At 35.7% G+C, this 18,470-nt stretch overlaps 1 protein-coding gene across 1 annotated transcript in view; it reads left to right on the top strand.

Annotated features, from left to right (window-relative positions):
* Positions 1 to 2,519: 2,519 nt before the first annotated feature.
* Positions 2,520 to 18,470, top strand: part of LOC128219114 (balbiani ring protein 3-like) — a 37,039-nt gene continuing 21,088 nt past the window's right edge. The window contains exons 1-10 of the mRNA XM_052926936.1: positions 2,520 to 2,540; positions 2,975 to 3,033; positions 3,443 to 3,666; positions 7,107 to 7,220; positions 8,590 to 8,703; positions 10,697 to 10,810; positions 12,180 to 12,293; positions 14,288 to 14,401; positions 15,771 to 15,884; positions 17,881 to 17,994. Of these exons, the coding sequence (XP_052782896.1) occupies positions 2,520 to 2,540; positions 2,975 to 3,033; positions 3,443 to 3,666; positions 7,107 to 7,220; positions 8,590 to 8,703; positions 10,697 to 10,810; positions 12,180 to 12,293; positions 14,288 to 14,401; positions 15,771 to 15,884; positions 17,881 to 17,994 (1,102 nt within the window). The remainder of the gene's footprint in view (positions 2,541 to 2,974; positions 3,034 to 3,442; positions 3,667 to 7,106; positions 7,221 to 8,589; positions 8,704 to 10,696; positions 10,811 to 12,179; positions 12,294 to 14,287; positions 14,402 to 15,770; positions 15,885 to 17,880; positions 17,995 to 18,470) is intronic.

Consider the following 18,470-nt stretch of genomic DNA (forward strand, 5'->3'; position numbering starts at 1 on the left):
GTGATACATAAACACAATATACTCACATCCTAAAATAAAAGGTTAACAAATGTGACGATAGTGCATCCTAGCAGCATCAACGAAATGAGTTTATTATATATATGCTTTTCCGGTGATATATTTCATTGTTTTGAAATTTTAACCCGCTCTCACTTTAAAATAAAACGTCAGCGCGCACTGGACTGGGACACAATTGCAATCACGTCATTTCCGAAATTACGTTCGCTTTTAATTTGATGCGTTTCTCTGAAAAACTACACTTAAGTCTTTTTATTCTTCTTAGGCAATAATAATAAAACAATAAAATATTGATTTCAGTGTAAACTCGATAGAGATTTCACAGGGTGAACACCAAAAATAAATAATTCACTCGTGGCTATACCACTCTGTCTCGTGAAATATAGCAATTATCCTCTCTCTATATTTATATGCCATGAATTTAAGTGACTTTCACGCGAAATAAGAGGTCATATTGAAAAATCCATATCACCATACTGTCGTTTTCTGATTCCGTATCATGCGAGTAGCGTGTGTAGTCTCGGAACTACTTTTGCGTTGCAAAAATAGCGTGACAAAAAAAACTGGTAAAACCTGTCAACTTTAATATACATAAAATAATCCCGACCCCATGGTCCTTATTTACGGGGCAAATAAAAGGGGTGCTCGAGATCTCAAAAAGAAAAAAAAAATAATCAAATCTAACTCACGCTCTAGAAGCATGTAGATATTCAGAATCATTGTTGTTTAAAGAAACAAATGAGGATAAGCACGAAGCAGAGAACACTTCCAATCTATCTAGGCAACAGTTGTTTGCAACTTCGAAGTTAAAAAATTGTAGCATTATCATAAACATGAGCGGCTTGCCAATACAAATAAGAAGGCAAATTCGCGTCATCGATAGAAATATCGATTGACTCCCGAACTTTCCTCAATTCTGCATAAAATGATCGTCAAAATATCAAACGAATATTCACTTTGTTAAAAATGGCCGCTTTACGTCTATAGGAAATGATGATTAGTTTATACTCGTAAAATAAGTACCGTTTTTTGCTGTTTTCTTTTGTGCTGTGACATTTATTTAATAATTGTTTTCGTATAAGCAATTTGGTATAAGCGGTAAACTACTTTTTTTTTCTTATTTTGCTCAATAATGGGAATAGTGTAACTTCTGACTTCGTTTCGCTGTAGTAGTCTCCCTTGACTTCAATGCACTTAAGTACGTAACACATGTATTCATACGCGAAAGCCATTTTTCATATTTTGACATTTGACAGACGGCGGTAATTTTGAATAAAATTGAAACCAAAAATAAAAAGGGATCATAAGATGGGCAGCCAAGGTATATTATAAATCGAATATAACGATAAAACGCTTTTCCGGTGACCTGCATCACGTCTCGTTCGGTGAGTATACATATATTCGTCTCCACCTGCGGTCTCGATGGATACGTGTTTACTCACCGAACACGACGTGATAGGAAAATGTCCTATAATAATATCCCCTATATATCAAAAATGCCAGTCTTGAAAAACATATAATTATTTAAAAAGAGGAAAGTAAAGACAACCATCCCAAAGTAAAATTGCTAATTCTAATGCACACGTCAATTGTAACCACGCAGCCCCCAGGTCTGGGGTATACCGGGGATAGCCGGGGAAATGGGCCGTGTAATTATCTTCCAGGTGGCCCGCATTGCCGGGTGAATGCGGTGGTTTTGTCTTCAAGCCAAAAACAGCGGGGAATGGGCCTAACCTAGGGTCTCTTGGGTGCGGGGGCATTTGGCGGGGATTTTACCAGCAGTTCGTCCCCGCTATACCCGGTCCTGTTGGCGGGGGGGGGGGGGGGGGGTGCATGGTTACAATTGACTGGTGCATAACACAGACAAAGTCGTATATGGGACTTGCTCCAAGTTTGTTTTTAGAAAAGAAATATGTACATAAAAACTAAAAAAAGATTAATATTTTCAAAAGTATAATTAAAGGGCGTTAAGCGATATTATTGGCCCCATTATCAATTTGTTTCCTACGCGCCTGTTATTATGATTGTATGTTGCACGATAAAAAATAGGATCAACAGCATGTTCAATTAACATAGGGCCGATTGTTCAGAACTTTGTTCAAGATAACAATGTTGTTAACGCCATCATCGTTATCATTCAAATCTTTATTGCTCTGGGATTGTAATGGACACATTTGTGATCTGGGCATTCGGAGCTCCTCGGCCGTTTTTATGGAAATCAACCTCGGGTGTATGCCGGTACATCAGTAGAAGTTGTTTGTAAAATCATCGGTTTGAATTATATTATTAATTATGTGTAGTGTTTAAGCCTTTATATGTAGATATATGTTTAAATTGATGGCCAATAAAGTATCGACTTAATTAAGATTCCCAAGAGTCAAGTCATTAAGTTTAACTGATAAATTGAAATTACTACGCGTTCTACTTGCAGCGTAGTTAAAGTGAACCGATTTCTGAAATTGTAAACCGTCCATATACATCCGAGGTAGTTTGCGATAAAAATGGCCGAGGAGTTCCGAATGGTAATCTGAATGGTATTTAATTTTCAACTTAAGTCAATCTTATGGTCATACATCAGTGACTTCATTCTTAGGTCAGTTTTTTTATAACCAGTAATCCGATATGCTACATCGTTCTTATATCTGCCCTGCTGTTTATCTAACAGGATTTGAGCCAAGGTTTAAACTGTAATTACTTATATCAATATTTGTGGAAACAACACAAAAAAGTTCACGTTTAAAAGTTAACAACGATGTCGTCATTCACGTTGTTAACTTAAACGATGTTCTCAACAATAGCCCCGTTCTGCTTCATCTTATTTGCTTATTATATCAAGGACGGAATAATTTATTTCGTGCATACTGCAATAAAGTATCAGTGGAAAAATAATTTTAATTGAAACCAGACTGCGGTCTATGAGCATTACTAATAAGTTTTGTTGTATGTGTCGTTACAGGTGTGTTTTGCCGGTTTTATTGCCATGGGATGCTGCGATCCAATCCGCAATCGTAGACCGTAAGCAGTTAAACATGAAATACGATACATTTTCCAGTTAGCATATTGATATTTGTCAATAATATATACTTTGATTGTTTGCATGATTTTCATGTACAGTCAAAACTCTAAAACCTCTAAAAATACATCGAAATAACGAACATTCGATACTACCGAAGTATTTATAGTGTATCATTAAACCGAAAAAAACAACTGAAAAACGTTCGACATAACCAGATCATCGAGATAACAGAGTACGGCATAGCGAGTTTCGACTGTATATTTCTGTTGTATGAGTTTACAATAACCACCTCTTATATGCTGCTTGTTTGGGCACGTAAACACATTACCTTTTCGTAGGTTTTCTGTTTTAGATGGTCGGTTCTATATAATAAAAAGTGACGCTCAATCCATATTTATTTTGCGACAGAGACAAAGGAGACAGTAGTAGCTCAGATGTGGAGAGCTTGAGTACTGGTAGAGACAACAACGATAGCAGCAGCAGCGATAGCAGCAGCAACGGTGGCTACAGCAACGGCGGCAGTAGCAGCAGCGGCGGCAGCAACAGCGATAGCAACAGCAACGGTGGCAGCAACAGCGGCGGCAGTAGCAGCGGCAGCCACAGCAGCAGCAGCAGTGGTAGCGGGATTTCTGGTAATGACTCATATTATCTGAGAGCATTAACGGTTTGCCATTCATGTACTAGCGTTTCTTAATAGAGCAAATCGCATCTTAGATTAGGAATTTTTCTTCCGACTTATCAAGGGCCAAAATTACGGGCCATATTGCATTGCGACACAACATATCTTTATAATGTCATGAGTAACATTGGTTATTTCTAGAAGATTACCAAACATTACCAAATGTAGAGAGATAAACAACAAACACTAAAAAAGGGAGATAAAATGACTTCCGATTGCTCCATTTATATATAAAACAAGCGAATCATACTCGCTTATAGCGTGCTCTGTATTCAAATAGTGTTATGCATTTACTTAACAGTATAACGTCGATTGCTTATTTCAGACAACTGCACACAACCAGGCGTTGACTGTAATTCTACTTACTTTTGCAATGCTACATCAGGAGACTGTGAACCATGTAAGATAAAGTTGCCTACTTATTCTGTAACAGTGTGTCCTTACCACTCTCTTGACCAGGCCCCCCAATTTCACGAAACTTTATAAGTTCCTTATAACAGGATTAAGCTAAGCTCACTTTTTTTACATATTTTTTTCATAATTTGCGTAATATTAACTTCTTTTAAAGTTTTAATTCTTTTGTTAGGAAATATTTTAATGATAATGGAAACAAACCATTTCTTATTAATCAAAATTTAATTTAAGTTTGTATTTTGGCACTTTGAAGCTTCTCAAGTCTGTTAAGCTTAAACAGTTTCAAAAATATGGGCTAGTACTTCATGTACAAAGGACAAGGGTCGAGCGTGATTTACAAAGCGTTTTTCTTAAATCTATCTTACCAATCGTTCCCAAAACAAAGAAATATGAGCTTACTGACTCGTCCAGCGTTTCTGTATCGATGAAGAATTTTGTTGAAAAACTCACCATAGCTGTATGCCTGTTTTAGCCAACTATTTTTATACAAATAAACAGATTGAATTTATATTTTCATAAACGAACCGCTATCCAGGTTCGGATTGTAGCACTGACGATGATGCATTCTGTTGCTTGGAGTCCGATGGCTGTAATGGTGTTGACCAGGGTGCCTGTGCATGCACGTTCCTTGGAACGTTTCCAAATTGCTGTAAGTGAGGGTAATGAATGAAAATTCATCTAGTATGCAACGATTGTGAAATAACTTATAAGTTATAAGTTATTTCACAATCGTTGCATACTAGACCCCGAGTTATAAGTTATAACAAAACTATGATGCTCATGGTTGTGGACACACCAGCGGTAATCCAATGGTGTAGTATAACTCGGGGTTCCTTGAAGAACCCTACAGGACCCCACAGGACCCGCTCGGTGACCAGCGACCAATCTCACATCCACTCAGGCCGGTAATCGAACTTTGATTTGATAATGGATCATGTGTTAAATCTCTCAATACCGAGATCAGGAAACACTATACATAACACAAAAACACTCACACATTTGGACTGATTATTTTGCGAGCATCATTCAGGTAGGTATATATTGTACAAATCTTAAATGGCAGCAAGAAGTTCACATCGCGTGATTGATGCATGCATCAGTGATCACGTGATTTATGCGAGTATCAGTGATCACGTGATTTATGTGAGTATCCGTGATCACGTGATTTATGCGAGTATCTGTTATCACGTGATTTATGCGAGTATCCGTGAACACGCGGTTTATGCGAGTATCCGTGATCACGTGATTTATGCGAGTATCTGTTATCACTTGATTTATGCGAGTATTAGTGATCACATGATTTATGCGAGTATCCGTGATCACGTGATTTATGCGAGTTTCCATGATCACGTGTTTTATGCGAGTATCCGTGATCATGTGATTTATGCAAGTACAAATTTGAAGATGTGATTTTTCTTAACTGCAGCTTTAACTTGTTCGTGTAGCAACGCGTACAAATACACGTACACTTTATGTTTTGCACTACCTCCATTATAGCTACACTCATGCTTATCAAATCTCTAATTATCTATATGTACCAATATTTTATAAATATATCTTTATAAGCATCATTTTAAATCACTATCAGATTGAGAACTTCTTCATTTGTTTCATTTCTAGTTCTTAAACGCACAATAAAAACATCCATTCGAATTAAGATTTTTATTTAAACTCGAATACCATGCTTTCATTTCAGATTTTTTTTGAATAAACGATACTACCCTGGTAAAAGAAATCCATTATTTTATGACTATTTTAAACATTTTGGTTATAGCATGGTATCAAATTTACCAGAGATATCACTGTTTTCATAAACTATACATAATTGCCATAAACATATCAGCCATAAAAAAATCAAGCTGTACTGCAAAAGCCATACGGCATAACGAATTTAACATACTGTGGTGACCACGTAAAAACTGAAACATCGATGTTTTAAAAAAAAATCAACAAGTTCTAAAAATGATTATGACCTAATCTGTATAAATAACTAACTTAAAACCCTTTTTGAAATATTAGGCCAAACAAAAAAAAATGTTTATGAGGAGATTATGAGGCTCCCAACCACCTAGTTCAACCGTTCCTGCAGAAAATGAAAGCTGATATTTACATGGAGAAATGTATTGAATTACATTTAAATATAACAATACATTATAAACATTTGTAAAAGCACGTGTTTTACGCAGGTATCAGTGAACCTATGTGTAAATGCTTAAATAGATATTTAAAAACGATTCTTCATCTCAACCACAACTGTGCTCGTGTATTTTGTGTATGGAAAGTTTTAGCTAATTTTCCAATAAAACAAAGACTATGGGGTTGATACTAACCACTATTTGATGTTGAAATAGAAATAATGTTGTTGTTTTTCTAGAACATATCCAATTTGATACGCATGGACTTTTAATACTTTATAACCATTAACACTACAATACATGTTTTATTTTCATAAGGTCCCGACTGCGCGACTGAGGATTCTAACTCAGAATGCAACACTGTAACCGGACAATGCCTATGTAAACATGGAGGCAGCCTCAGCTATCCAAATTGCTGTATGTAAATTGATTAATAGTAATAGATATTAAAAAAAATGTCTACTCCTTTGCCTTGTTTTCGTTCACGAATAATGACCATTTGTTTATCAGTATAATTATATTGGCTGACTGTTTACGGCAATGTTTAAAACGGGCATGCATGCATGCAAGTGTATATATCAAGCAAGTATTTGACCGTCACAACGTCGGTGCCATTATTTAAGTGTTTCCTTTGAAATTTTCAAATCGTGAAATAACGTAATCCATCCCTCAAATAGGATATTGTGTGTTTTGTTTAACTAAGCGAACAATCTTAGCCTTTTAGATGGGATAGCAGGTGAGGCATACACCCTAGCCAAGGATTCGACAGTGTTTGATAAAGGGTGGATTGATCATCAAATTAAATAAAGGAATATCAACTGAAGGAAGCGTCAAATATTTCCAGGTGCGGATTGTAGCAGTGATGATGAAGCGAAATGTTGCGCTGCCGCCGAGGGCTGTAGTGGTGTATTCCAGAGTGCCTGTGTCTGCGACTTCGAGGGAATCTTTCCAAATTGCTGTAAGTGAGAGTAGCAAAAAACAAGAAATAAAAGGTAGATTAAATAAATATATCAACATAACCTCGTATGTGATACATGTTGTTACAGCATAATATAAATCATATTGTTGACACTTTGTTTTGTAAGGGATGATCTAATTATGTTTGGTAAACATATCTGCCCTTAAGAACCCTACAGGTCCTGCTTTATCTCCAACGATTAACTACCCATGCGCTCAGGTCTCTATTCGAACTGGGATCAAGAGTTTTAAACAAAATAGAGAGGTTCCAAATCCAAATTACAGGAACTGGTATATTTGGATTTATATCTGTATGATACGTCATCGGGGTTTGTTTACAAGGTTCAAATGAATATGACATTCAAAGAAGCACGTGTTTTACGCAAGTATTAGTGAGCCTATGTAAACATGCTTAAACAGATATTTATAAACGACGCTTCATCTCAACTACAACTGTGCTCGTGTATTTTGTGTTTGGAAAATTAGCTATTTTTCCAATACCATAAAGACTATGTGATAGTGAAATCGTGAACAATATAATTAACGAATCAACCGAATATAAAAAACAACAACATTTTTTCTTCTCATTGGTTGAAATTAATATACTTTACCTAATGCATTTAAATTCGTAGCGTTTGAATTTTGATAATGATCTCGAATGTAATTCAAGGTTACCTACTAATCGGAATTGATATTCACCAATAGTTGATGTAGTGGATATTATGTTGTTGGTTTTCCAGAACATATTCAATTTGATACGCATGCACTTGTTATACTGTTTTACCATTAACACGACATGTTTTATTTTCATTAGGTCCTGATTGCGCGACTGAGGATTCTAACTCGGAATGCAACACTGTAACCGGACAATGCCAATGTAAACATGGAGGCAGCCTCAGCTATCCAAATTGCTGTATGTAAATTGATGAATAGTAATAGAAATTTAAAAAAAAACATTGTCTACTCCTTTGCCTTGTTTTCGTTCACGAATAATGATCATTTGTTTATCAGTATAATTATATTGGCTGACTGTATATGACAATGTTTAAAACGGGCATGCATGCATGCTAGTGTATATATCAAGCAAGTATTTGACTGATAAATACTAGATATTGTTTTACCGCCACAACGGCGGTGCCATTATTTAAGTGTTTCCTTTGAAATTTTTAAATCGTGAAATAACGTAATCCATCCCTAAAATAGGATATTGTGTGTTTTGTTTAACTAAGCGAACAATCTTAGCCTTTTAGATGGGATAGCAGGTGAGGTATACACCCTAGCCAAGGATTCGACAGTGTTTTATAAAGGGTGGATTGATCATCAAATTAAATAAAGGAATATCAACTGAAGGAAGCGTCAAATATTTCCAGGTGCGGATTGTAGCAGTGATGATGAAGCGAAATGTTGCGCTGTCGCCGAGGGCTGTAGTGGTGTAGACCAGAGTGCCTGTGTCTGCGACTTCGAGGGAACCTTTCCAAATTGCTGTAAGTGAGAGTAGCAAAAAACAAGAAATAAAAGGTAGATTAAATAAATATATCAACATAACCTCGTATGTGATACATGTTGTTACAGCATAATATAAATCATATTGTTGACACTTTGTTTTGTAAGGGATGATCTAATTATGTTTGGTAAACATATCTGCCCGTAAGAACCCTACAGGTCTTGTTTTATCTCCAACAATTAACTACCCATACGCTCAGGTCTCTATTCGAACTGGGATCAAGAGTTTTAAACAAAATAGAGAGGTTCCAAATCCAAATTACAGGAACTGGTATATTTGGATTTATATCTGTATGATACGTCATCCGGGTTTGTTTACAAGGTTCAAATGAATATGACATTCAAAGAAGCACGTGTTTTACGCAAGTATTAGTGAGCCTATGTAAACATGCTTAAACAGATATTTATAAACGACGCTTCATCTCAACTACAACTGTGCTCGTGTATTTTGTGTTTGGAAAATTAGCTATTTTTCCAATACCATAAAGACTATGTGATAGTGAAATCGTGGACAATATAATTAACGAATCAACCGAATATAAAACCAACAACATTTGTTCTTCTCATTGGTTGAAATCAATATACTTGACCTGATGCATTTAAATTCGTAGCGTTTGAATTTTTGATAATGATCTCGAATGTAATTCAAGGTTACCTACTAATCGGAATTGATATTCACCAATAGTTGATGTAGTGGATATTATGTTGTTGGTTGTCCAGAACATATCCAATTTGATACGCATGCACTTTTTATACTGTATAACCATTAACACGACATGTTTTATTTTCATTAGGTCCTGATTGCGCGACTGAGGATTCTAACTCGGAATGCTACACTGTAACCGGACAATGCCTATGTAAACATGGAGACAGCCTCAGCTATCCAAATTGCTGTATGTAAATTGATTAATAGTAATAGATATTTAAAAAAAATGTCTACTCCTTTGCCTTGTTTTCGTTCACGAATAATGAGCATTTGTTTATCAGTATAATTATAGTGGCTGACTGTTTATGACAATGTTTAAAACGGGCATGCATGCATGCAAGTGTATATATCAAGCAAGTATTTGACTGATAAATACTAGATATTGCTTTACCGTCACAGCGTCGGTGCCATTATTTAAGTGTTCCCTCCGAAATCTTTAAATCGTGAAACAACGTAATCCATCCCTCAAATAGGATATTGTGTGTTTCGTTTAACTAAGCTAACAACCTTAGCCTTTTAGATGGGATAGCAGGTGAGGCATTCACCCTAGCCAAGGATTCTGCAGTGTTTTATAAAGGGTGAATTGATATTCACCAATAGTTGATGTAGAAATGGATATTATGTTGTTGGTTTTCCAGTACATATCCAATTTGATACGCATGCACTTGTTATACTGTATAACCATTAACACGACATGTTTTATTTTCATTAGGTCCTGATTGCGCGACTGAGGATTCTAACTCGGAATGCAACACTGTAACCGGACAATGCCAATGTAAACATGGAGGCAGCCTCAGCTATCCAAATTGCTGTATGTAAATTGATGAATAGCAATAGATATTTTTAAAAAACATTGTCTACTCCTTTGCCTTGTTTTCGTTCACGAATAATGATCATTTGTTTATCAGTATAATTATATTGGCTGACTGTATATGACAATGTTTAAAACGGGCATGCATGCATGCTAGTGTATATATCAAGCAAGTATTTGACTGATAAATACTAGATATTGTTTTACCGTCACAACGTCGGTGCCATTATCTAAGTGTTCCCTCTGAAATCTTTAAATCGTTAAATAACGTAATCCATCCCTCAAATAGGATATTGTGTGTTTTGTTTAACTAAGCGAACAATCTTGGCCTTTTATATGGGATAGCAGGTGAGGTATACACCCTAGCCAAGGATTCGACAGTGTTTTATAAAGGGTGAATTGATCATCAAAATAAAATAAAAGGATATCAACTGAAGGAAGCGTCAAATATTTCCAGGTGCGGATTGTAGCAGTGATGATGAAGCGAAATGTTGCGCTGCCGCCGAGGGCTGTAGTGGTGTATTCCAGAGTGCCTGTGTCTGCGACTTCGAGGGAATCTTTCCAAATTGCTGTAAGTGAGAGTAGCAAAAAACAAGAAATAAAAGGTAGATTAAATAAATATATCAACATAACCTCGTATGTGATACATGTTGTTACAGCATAATATAAATCATATTGTTGACACTTTGTTTTGTAAGGGATGATCTAATTATGTTTGGTAAAGATATCTGCCCTTAAGAACCCTACAGGTCCTGCTTTATCTCCAACGATTAACTACCCATGCGCTCAGGTCTCTATTCGAACTGGGATCAAGAGTTTTAAACAAAATAGAGAGGTTCCAAATCCAAATTACAGGAACTGGTATATTTGGATTTATATCTGTATGATACGTCATCGGGGTTTGTTTACAAGGTTCAAATGAATATGACATTCAAAGAAGCACGTGTTTTACGCAAGTATTAGTGAGCCTATGTAAACATGCTTAAACAGATATTTATAAACGACGCTTCATCTCAACTACAACTGTGCTCGTGTATTTTGTGTTTGGAAAATTAGCTATTTTTCCAATACCATAAAGACTATGTGATAGTGAAATCGTGAACAATATAATTAACGAATCAACCGAATATAAAAAACAACAACATTTTTTCTTCTCATTGGTTGAAATTAATATACTTTACCTAATGCATTTAAATTCGTAGCGTTTGAATTTTGATAATGATCTCGAATGTAATTCAAGGTTACCTACTAATCGGAATTGATATTCACCAATAGTTGATGTAGTGGATATTATGTTGTTGGTTTTCCAGAACATATTCAATTTGATACGCATGCACTTGTTATACTGTTTTACCATTAACACGACATGTTTTATTTTCATTAGGTCCTGATTGCGCGACTGAGGATTCTAACTCGGAATGCAACACTGTAACCGGACAATGCCAATGTAAACATGGAGGCAGCCTCAGCTATCCAAATTGCTGTATGTAAATTGATGAATAGTAATAGAAATTTAAAAAAAAACATTGTCTACTCCTTTGCCTTGTTTTCGTTCACGAATAATGATCATTTGTTTATCAGTATAATTATATTGGCTGACTGTATATGACAATGTTTAAAACGGGCATGCATGCATGCTAGTGTATATATCAAGCAAGTATTTGACTGATAAATACTAGATATTGTTTTACCGCCACAACGGCGGTGCCATTATTTAAGTGTTTCCTTTGAAATTTTTAAATCGTGAAATAACGTAATCCATCCCTAAAATAGGATATTGTGTGTTTTGTTTAACTAAGCGAACAATCTTAGCCTTTTAGATGGGATAGCAGGTGAGGTATACACCCTAGCCAAGGATTCGACAGTGTTTTATAAAGGGTGGATTGATCATCAAATTAAATAAAGGAATATCAACTGAAGGAAGCGTCAAATATTTCCAGGTGCGGATTGTAGCAGTGATGATGAAGCGAAATGTTGCGCTGCCGCCGAGGGCTGTAGTGGTGTAGACCAGAGTGCCTGTGTCTGCGACTTCGAGGGAACCTTTCCAAATTGCTGTAAGTGAGAGTAGCAAAAAACAAGAAATAAAAGGTAGATTAAATAAATATATCAACATAACCTCGTATGTGATACATGTTGTTACAGCATAATATAAATCATATTGTTGACACTTTGTTTTGTAAGGGATGATCTAATTATGTTTGGTAAACATATCTGCCCGTAAGAACCCTACAGGTCCTGCTTTATCTCCAACGATTAACTACCCATGCGCTCAGGTCTCTATTCGAACTGGGATCAAGAGTTTTAAACAAAATAGAGAGGTTCCAAATCCAAATTACAGGAACTGGTATATTTGGATTTATATCTGTATGATACGTCATCCGGGTTTGTTTACAAGGTTCAAATGAATATGACATTCAAAGAAGCACGTGTTTTACGCAAGTATTAGTGAGCCTATGTAAACATGCTTAAACAGATATTTATAAACGACGCTTCATCTCAACTACAACTGTGCTCGTGTATTTTGTGTTTGGAAAATTAGCTATTTTTCCAATACCATAAAGACTATGTGATAGTGAAATCGTGGACAATATAATTAACGAATCAACCGAATATAAAACCAACAACATTTGTTCTTCTCATTGGTTGAAATCAATATACTTGACCTGATGCATTTAAATTCGTAGCGTTTGAATTTTCGATAATGATCTCGAATGTAATTCAAGGTTACCTACTAATCGGAATTGATATTCACCAATAGTTGATGTAGAAATGGATATTATGTTGTTGGTTGTCCAGAACATATCCAATTTGATACGCATGCACTTGTTATACTGTATAACCATTAACACGACATGTTTTATTTTCATTAGGTCCTGATTGCGCGACTGAGGATTCTAACTCGGAATGCTACACTGTAACCGGACAATGCCTATGTAAACATGGAGACAGCCTCAGCTATCCAAATTGCTGTATGTAAATTGATTAATAGTAATAGATATTTAAAAAAAAAATGTCTACTCCTTTGCCTTGTTTTCGTTCACGAATAATGAGCATTTGTTTATCAGTATAATTATAGTGGCTGACTGTTTATGACAATGTTTAAAACGGGCATGCATGCATGCAAGTGTATATATCAAGCAAGTATTTGACTGATAAATACTAGATATTGCTTTACCGTCACAGCGTCGGTGCCATTATTTAAGTGTTCCCTCCGAAATCTTTAAATCGTGAAACAACGTAATCCATCCCTCAAATAGGATATTGTGTGTTTCGTTTAACTAAGCTAACAACCTTAGCCTTTTAGATGGGATAGCAGGTGAGGCATTCACCCTAGCCAAGGATTCTGCAGTGTTTTATAAAGGGTGAATTGATATTCACCAATAGTTGATGTAGAAATGGATATTATGTTGTTGGTTTTCCAGAACATATCCAATTTGATACGCATGCACTTGTTATACTGTATAACCATTAACACGACATGTTTTATTTTCATTAGGTCCTGATTGCGCGACTGAGGATTCTAACTCGGAATGCAACACTGTAACCGGACAATGCCAATGTAAACATGGAGGCAGCCTCAGCTATCCAAATTGCTGTATGTAAATTGATTAATAGTAATAGATATTAAAAAAAATGTCTACTCCTTTGCCTTGTTTTCGTTCACGAATAATGATCATTTGTTTATCAGTATAATTATATTGGCTGACTGTATATGACAATGTTTAAAACGGGCATGCATGCATGCTAGTGTATATATCAAGCAAGTATTTGACTGATAAATACTAGATATTGTTTTACCGTCACAACGTCGGTGCCATTATTTAAGTGTTCCCTCTGAAATCTTTAAATCGTGAAATAACGTAATCCATCCCTCAAATAGGATATTGTGTGTTTTGTTTAACTAAGCGAACAATCTTGGCCTTTTATATGGGATAGCAGGTGAGGTATACACCCTAGCCAAGGATTCGACAGTGTTTTATAAAGGGTGAATTGATCATCAAAATAAAATAAAAGGATATCAACTGAAGGAAGCGTCAAATATTTCCAGGTGCGGATTGTAGCAGTGATGATGAAGCGAAATGTTGCGCTGCCGCCGAGGGCTGTAGTGGTGTATTCCAGAGTGCCTGTGTCTGCGACTTCGAGGGAATCTTTCCAAATTGCTGTAAGTGAGAGTAGCAAAAAAACAAGAAATAAAAGGTAGATTAAATAAATATATCAACATAACCTCGTATGTGATACATGTTGTTACAGCATAATATAAATCATATTGTTGACACTTTGTTTTGTAAGGGATGATCTAATTATGTTTGGTAAACATATCTGCCCTTAAGAACCCTACAGGTCCTGCTTTATCTCCAACGATTAACTACCCATGCGCTCAGGTCTCTATTCGAACTGGGATCAAGAGTTTTAAACAAAATAGAGAGGTTCCAAATCCAAATTACAGGAACTGGTATATTTGGATTTATATCTGTATGATACGTCATCGGGGTTTGTTTACAAGGTTCAAATGAATATGACATTCAAAGAAGCACGTGTTTTACGCAAGTATTAGTGAGCCTATGTAAACATGCTTAAACAGATATTTATAAACGACGCTTTATCTCAACTACAACTGTGCTCGTGTATTTTGTGTTTGGAAAATTAGCTATTTTTCCAATACCATAAAGACTATGTGATAGTGAAATCGTGAACAATATAATTAACGAATCAACCGAATATAAAAAACAACAACATTTTTTCTTCTCATTGGTTGAAATTAATATACTTTACCTAATGCATTTAAATTCGTAGCGTTTGAATTTTGATAATGATCTCGAATGTAATTCAAGGTTACCTACTAATCGGAATTGATATTCACCAATAGTTGATGTAGTGGATATTATGTTGTTGGTTTTCCAGAACATATTCAATTTGATACGCATGCACTTGTTATACTGTTTTACCATTAACACGACATGTTTTATTTTCATTAGGTCCTGATTGCGCGACTGAGGATTCTAACTCGGAATGCAACACTGTAACCGGACAATGCCAATGTAAACATGGAGGCAGCCTCAGCTATCCAAATTGCTGTATGTAAATTGATGAATAGCAATAGAAATTTTAAAAAAACATTGTCTACTCCTTTGCCTTGTTTTCGTTCACGAATAATGATCATTTGTTTATCAGTATAATTATATTGGCTGACTGTATATGACAATGTTTAAAACGGGCATGCATGCATGCTAGTGTATATATCAAGCAAGTATTTGACTGATAAATACTAGATATTGTTTTACCGCCACAACGGCGGTGCCATTATTTAAGTGTTTCCTTTGAAATTTTTAAATCGTGAAATAACGTAATCCATCCCTAAAATAGGATATTGTGTGTTTTGTTTAACTAAGCGAACAATCTTAGCCTTTTAGATGGGATAGCAGGTGAGGTATACACCCTAGCCAAGGATTCGACAGTGTTTTATAAAGGGTGGATTGATCATCAAATTAAATAAAGGAATATCAACTGAAGGAAGCGTCAAATATTTCCAGGTGCGGATTGTAGCAGTGATGATGAAGCGAAATGTTGCGCTGCCGCCGAGGGCTGTAGTGGTGTAGACCAGAGTGCCTGTGTCTGCGACTTCGAGGGAACCTTTCCAAATTGCTGTAAGTGAGAGTAGCAAAAAACAAGAAATAAAAGGTAGATTAAATAAATATATCAACATAACCTCGTATGTGATACATGTTGTTACAGCATAATATAAATCATATTGTTGACACTTTGTTTTGTAAGGGATGATCTAATTATGTTTGGTAAACATATCTGCCCGTAAGAACCCTACAGGTCTTGTTTTATCTCCAACAATTAACTACCCATGCGCTCAGGTCTCTATTCGAACTGGGATCAAGAGTTTTAAACAAAATAGAGAGGTTCCAAATCCAAATTACAGGAACTGGTATATTTGGATTTATATCTGTATGATACGTCATCCGGGTTTGTTTACAAGGTTCAAATGAATATGACATTCAAAGAAGCACGTGTTTTACGCAAGTATTAGTGAGCCTATGTAAACATGCTTAAACAGATATTTATAAACGACGCTTCATCTCAACTACAACTGTGCTCGTGTATTTTGTGTTTGGAAAATTAGCTATTTTTCCAATACCATAAAGACTATGTGATAGTGAAATCGTGGACAATATAATTAACGAATCAACCGAATATAAAACCAACAACATTTGTTCTTCTCATTGGTTGAAATCAATATACTTGACCTGATGCATTTAAATTCGTAGCGTTTGAATTTTTGATAATGATCTCGAATGTAATTCAAGGTTACCTACTAATCGGAATTGATATTCACCAATAGTTGATGTAGAAATGGATATTATGTTGTTGGTTGTCCAGAACATATCCAATTTGATACGCATGCACTTTTTATACTGTATAACCATTAACACGACATGTTTTATTTTCATTAGGTCCTGATTGCGCGACTGAGGATTCTAACTCGGAATGCTACACTGTAACCGGACAATGCCTATGTAAACATGGAGACAGCCTCAGCTATCCAAATTGCTGTATGTAAATTGATTAATAGTAATAGATATTTAAAAAAAATGTCTACTCCTTTGCCTTGTTTTCGTTCACGAATAATGAGCATTTGTTTATCAGTATAATTATAGTGGCTGACTGTTTATGACAATGTTTAAAACGGGCATGCATGCATGCAAGTGTATATATCAAGCAAGTATTTGACTGATAAATACTAGATATTGCTTTACCGTCACAGCGTCGGTGCCATTATTTAAGTGTTCCCTCCGAAATCTTTAAATCGTGAAACAACGTAATCCATCCCTCAAATAGGATATTGTGTGTTTCGTTTAACCAAGCTAACAACCTTAGCCTTTTAGATGGGATAGCAGGTGAGGCATTCACCCTAGCCAAGGATTCTGCAGTGTTTTATAAAGGGTGAATTGATATTCACCAATAGTTGATGTAGAAATGGATATTATGTTGTTGGTTTTCCAGAACATATCCAATTTGATACGCATGCACTTGTTATACTGTATAACCATTAACACGACATGTTTTATTTTCATTAGGTCCTGATTGCGCGACTGAGGATTCTAACTCGGAATGCAACACTGTAACCGGACAATGCCAATGTAAACATGGAGGCAGCCTCAGCTATCCAAATTGCTGTATGTAAATTGATGAATAGCAATAGATATTTTTAAAAAACATTGTCTACTCCTTTGCCTTGTTTTCGTTCACGAATAATGATCATTTGTTTATCAGTATAATTATATTGGCTGACTGTATATGACAATGTTTTAAAACGGGCATGCATGCATGCTAGTGTATATATCAAGCAAGTATTTGACTGATAAATACTAGATATTGTTTTACCGTCACAACGTCGGTGCCATTATCTAAGTGTTCCCTCTGAAATCTTTAAATCGTGAAATAACGTAATCCATCCCTCAAATAGGATATTGTGTGTTTTGTTTAACTAAGCGAACAATCTTGGCCTTTTATATGGGATAGCAGGTGAGGTATACACCCTAGCCAAGGATTCGACAGTGTTTTATAAAGGGTGAATTGATCATCAAAATAAATAAAAGGATATCAACTGAAGGAAGCGTCAAATATTTCCAGGTGCGGATTGTAGCAGTGATGATGAAGCGAAATGTTGCGCTGCCGCCGAGGGCTGTAGTGGTGTATTCCAGAGTGCCTGTGTCTGCGACTTCGAGGGAATCTTTCCAAATTGCTGTAAGTGAGAGTAGCAAAAAACAAGAAATAAAAGGTAGATTAAATAAATATATCAACATAACCTCGTATGTGATACATGTTGTTACAGCATAATATAAATCATATTGTTGACACTTTGTTTTGTAAGGGATGATCTAATTATGTTTGGTAAACATATCTGCCCTTAAGAACCCTACAGGTCCTGCTTTATCTCCAACGATTAACTACCCATGCGCTCAGGTCTCTATTCGAACTGGGATCAAGAGTTTTAAACAAAATAGAGAGGTTCCAAATCCAAATTACAGGAACTGGTATATTTGGATTTATATCTGTATGATACGTCATCCGGGTTTGTTTACAAGGTTCAAATGAATATGACATTCAAAGAAGCACGTGTTTTACGCAAGTATTAGTGAGCCTATGTAAACATGCTTAAACAGATATTTATAAACGACGCTTCATCTCAACTACAACTGTGCTCGTGTATTTTGTGTTTG

The sequence above is a fragment of the Mya arenaria genome, chromosome 15 (assembly GCF_026914265.1).
Source record: "Mya arenaria isolate MELC-2E11 chromosome 15, ASM2691426v1".
Lineage (NCBI taxonomy): Eukaryota > Metazoa > Mollusca > Bivalvia > Myida > Myidae > Mya > Mya arenaria.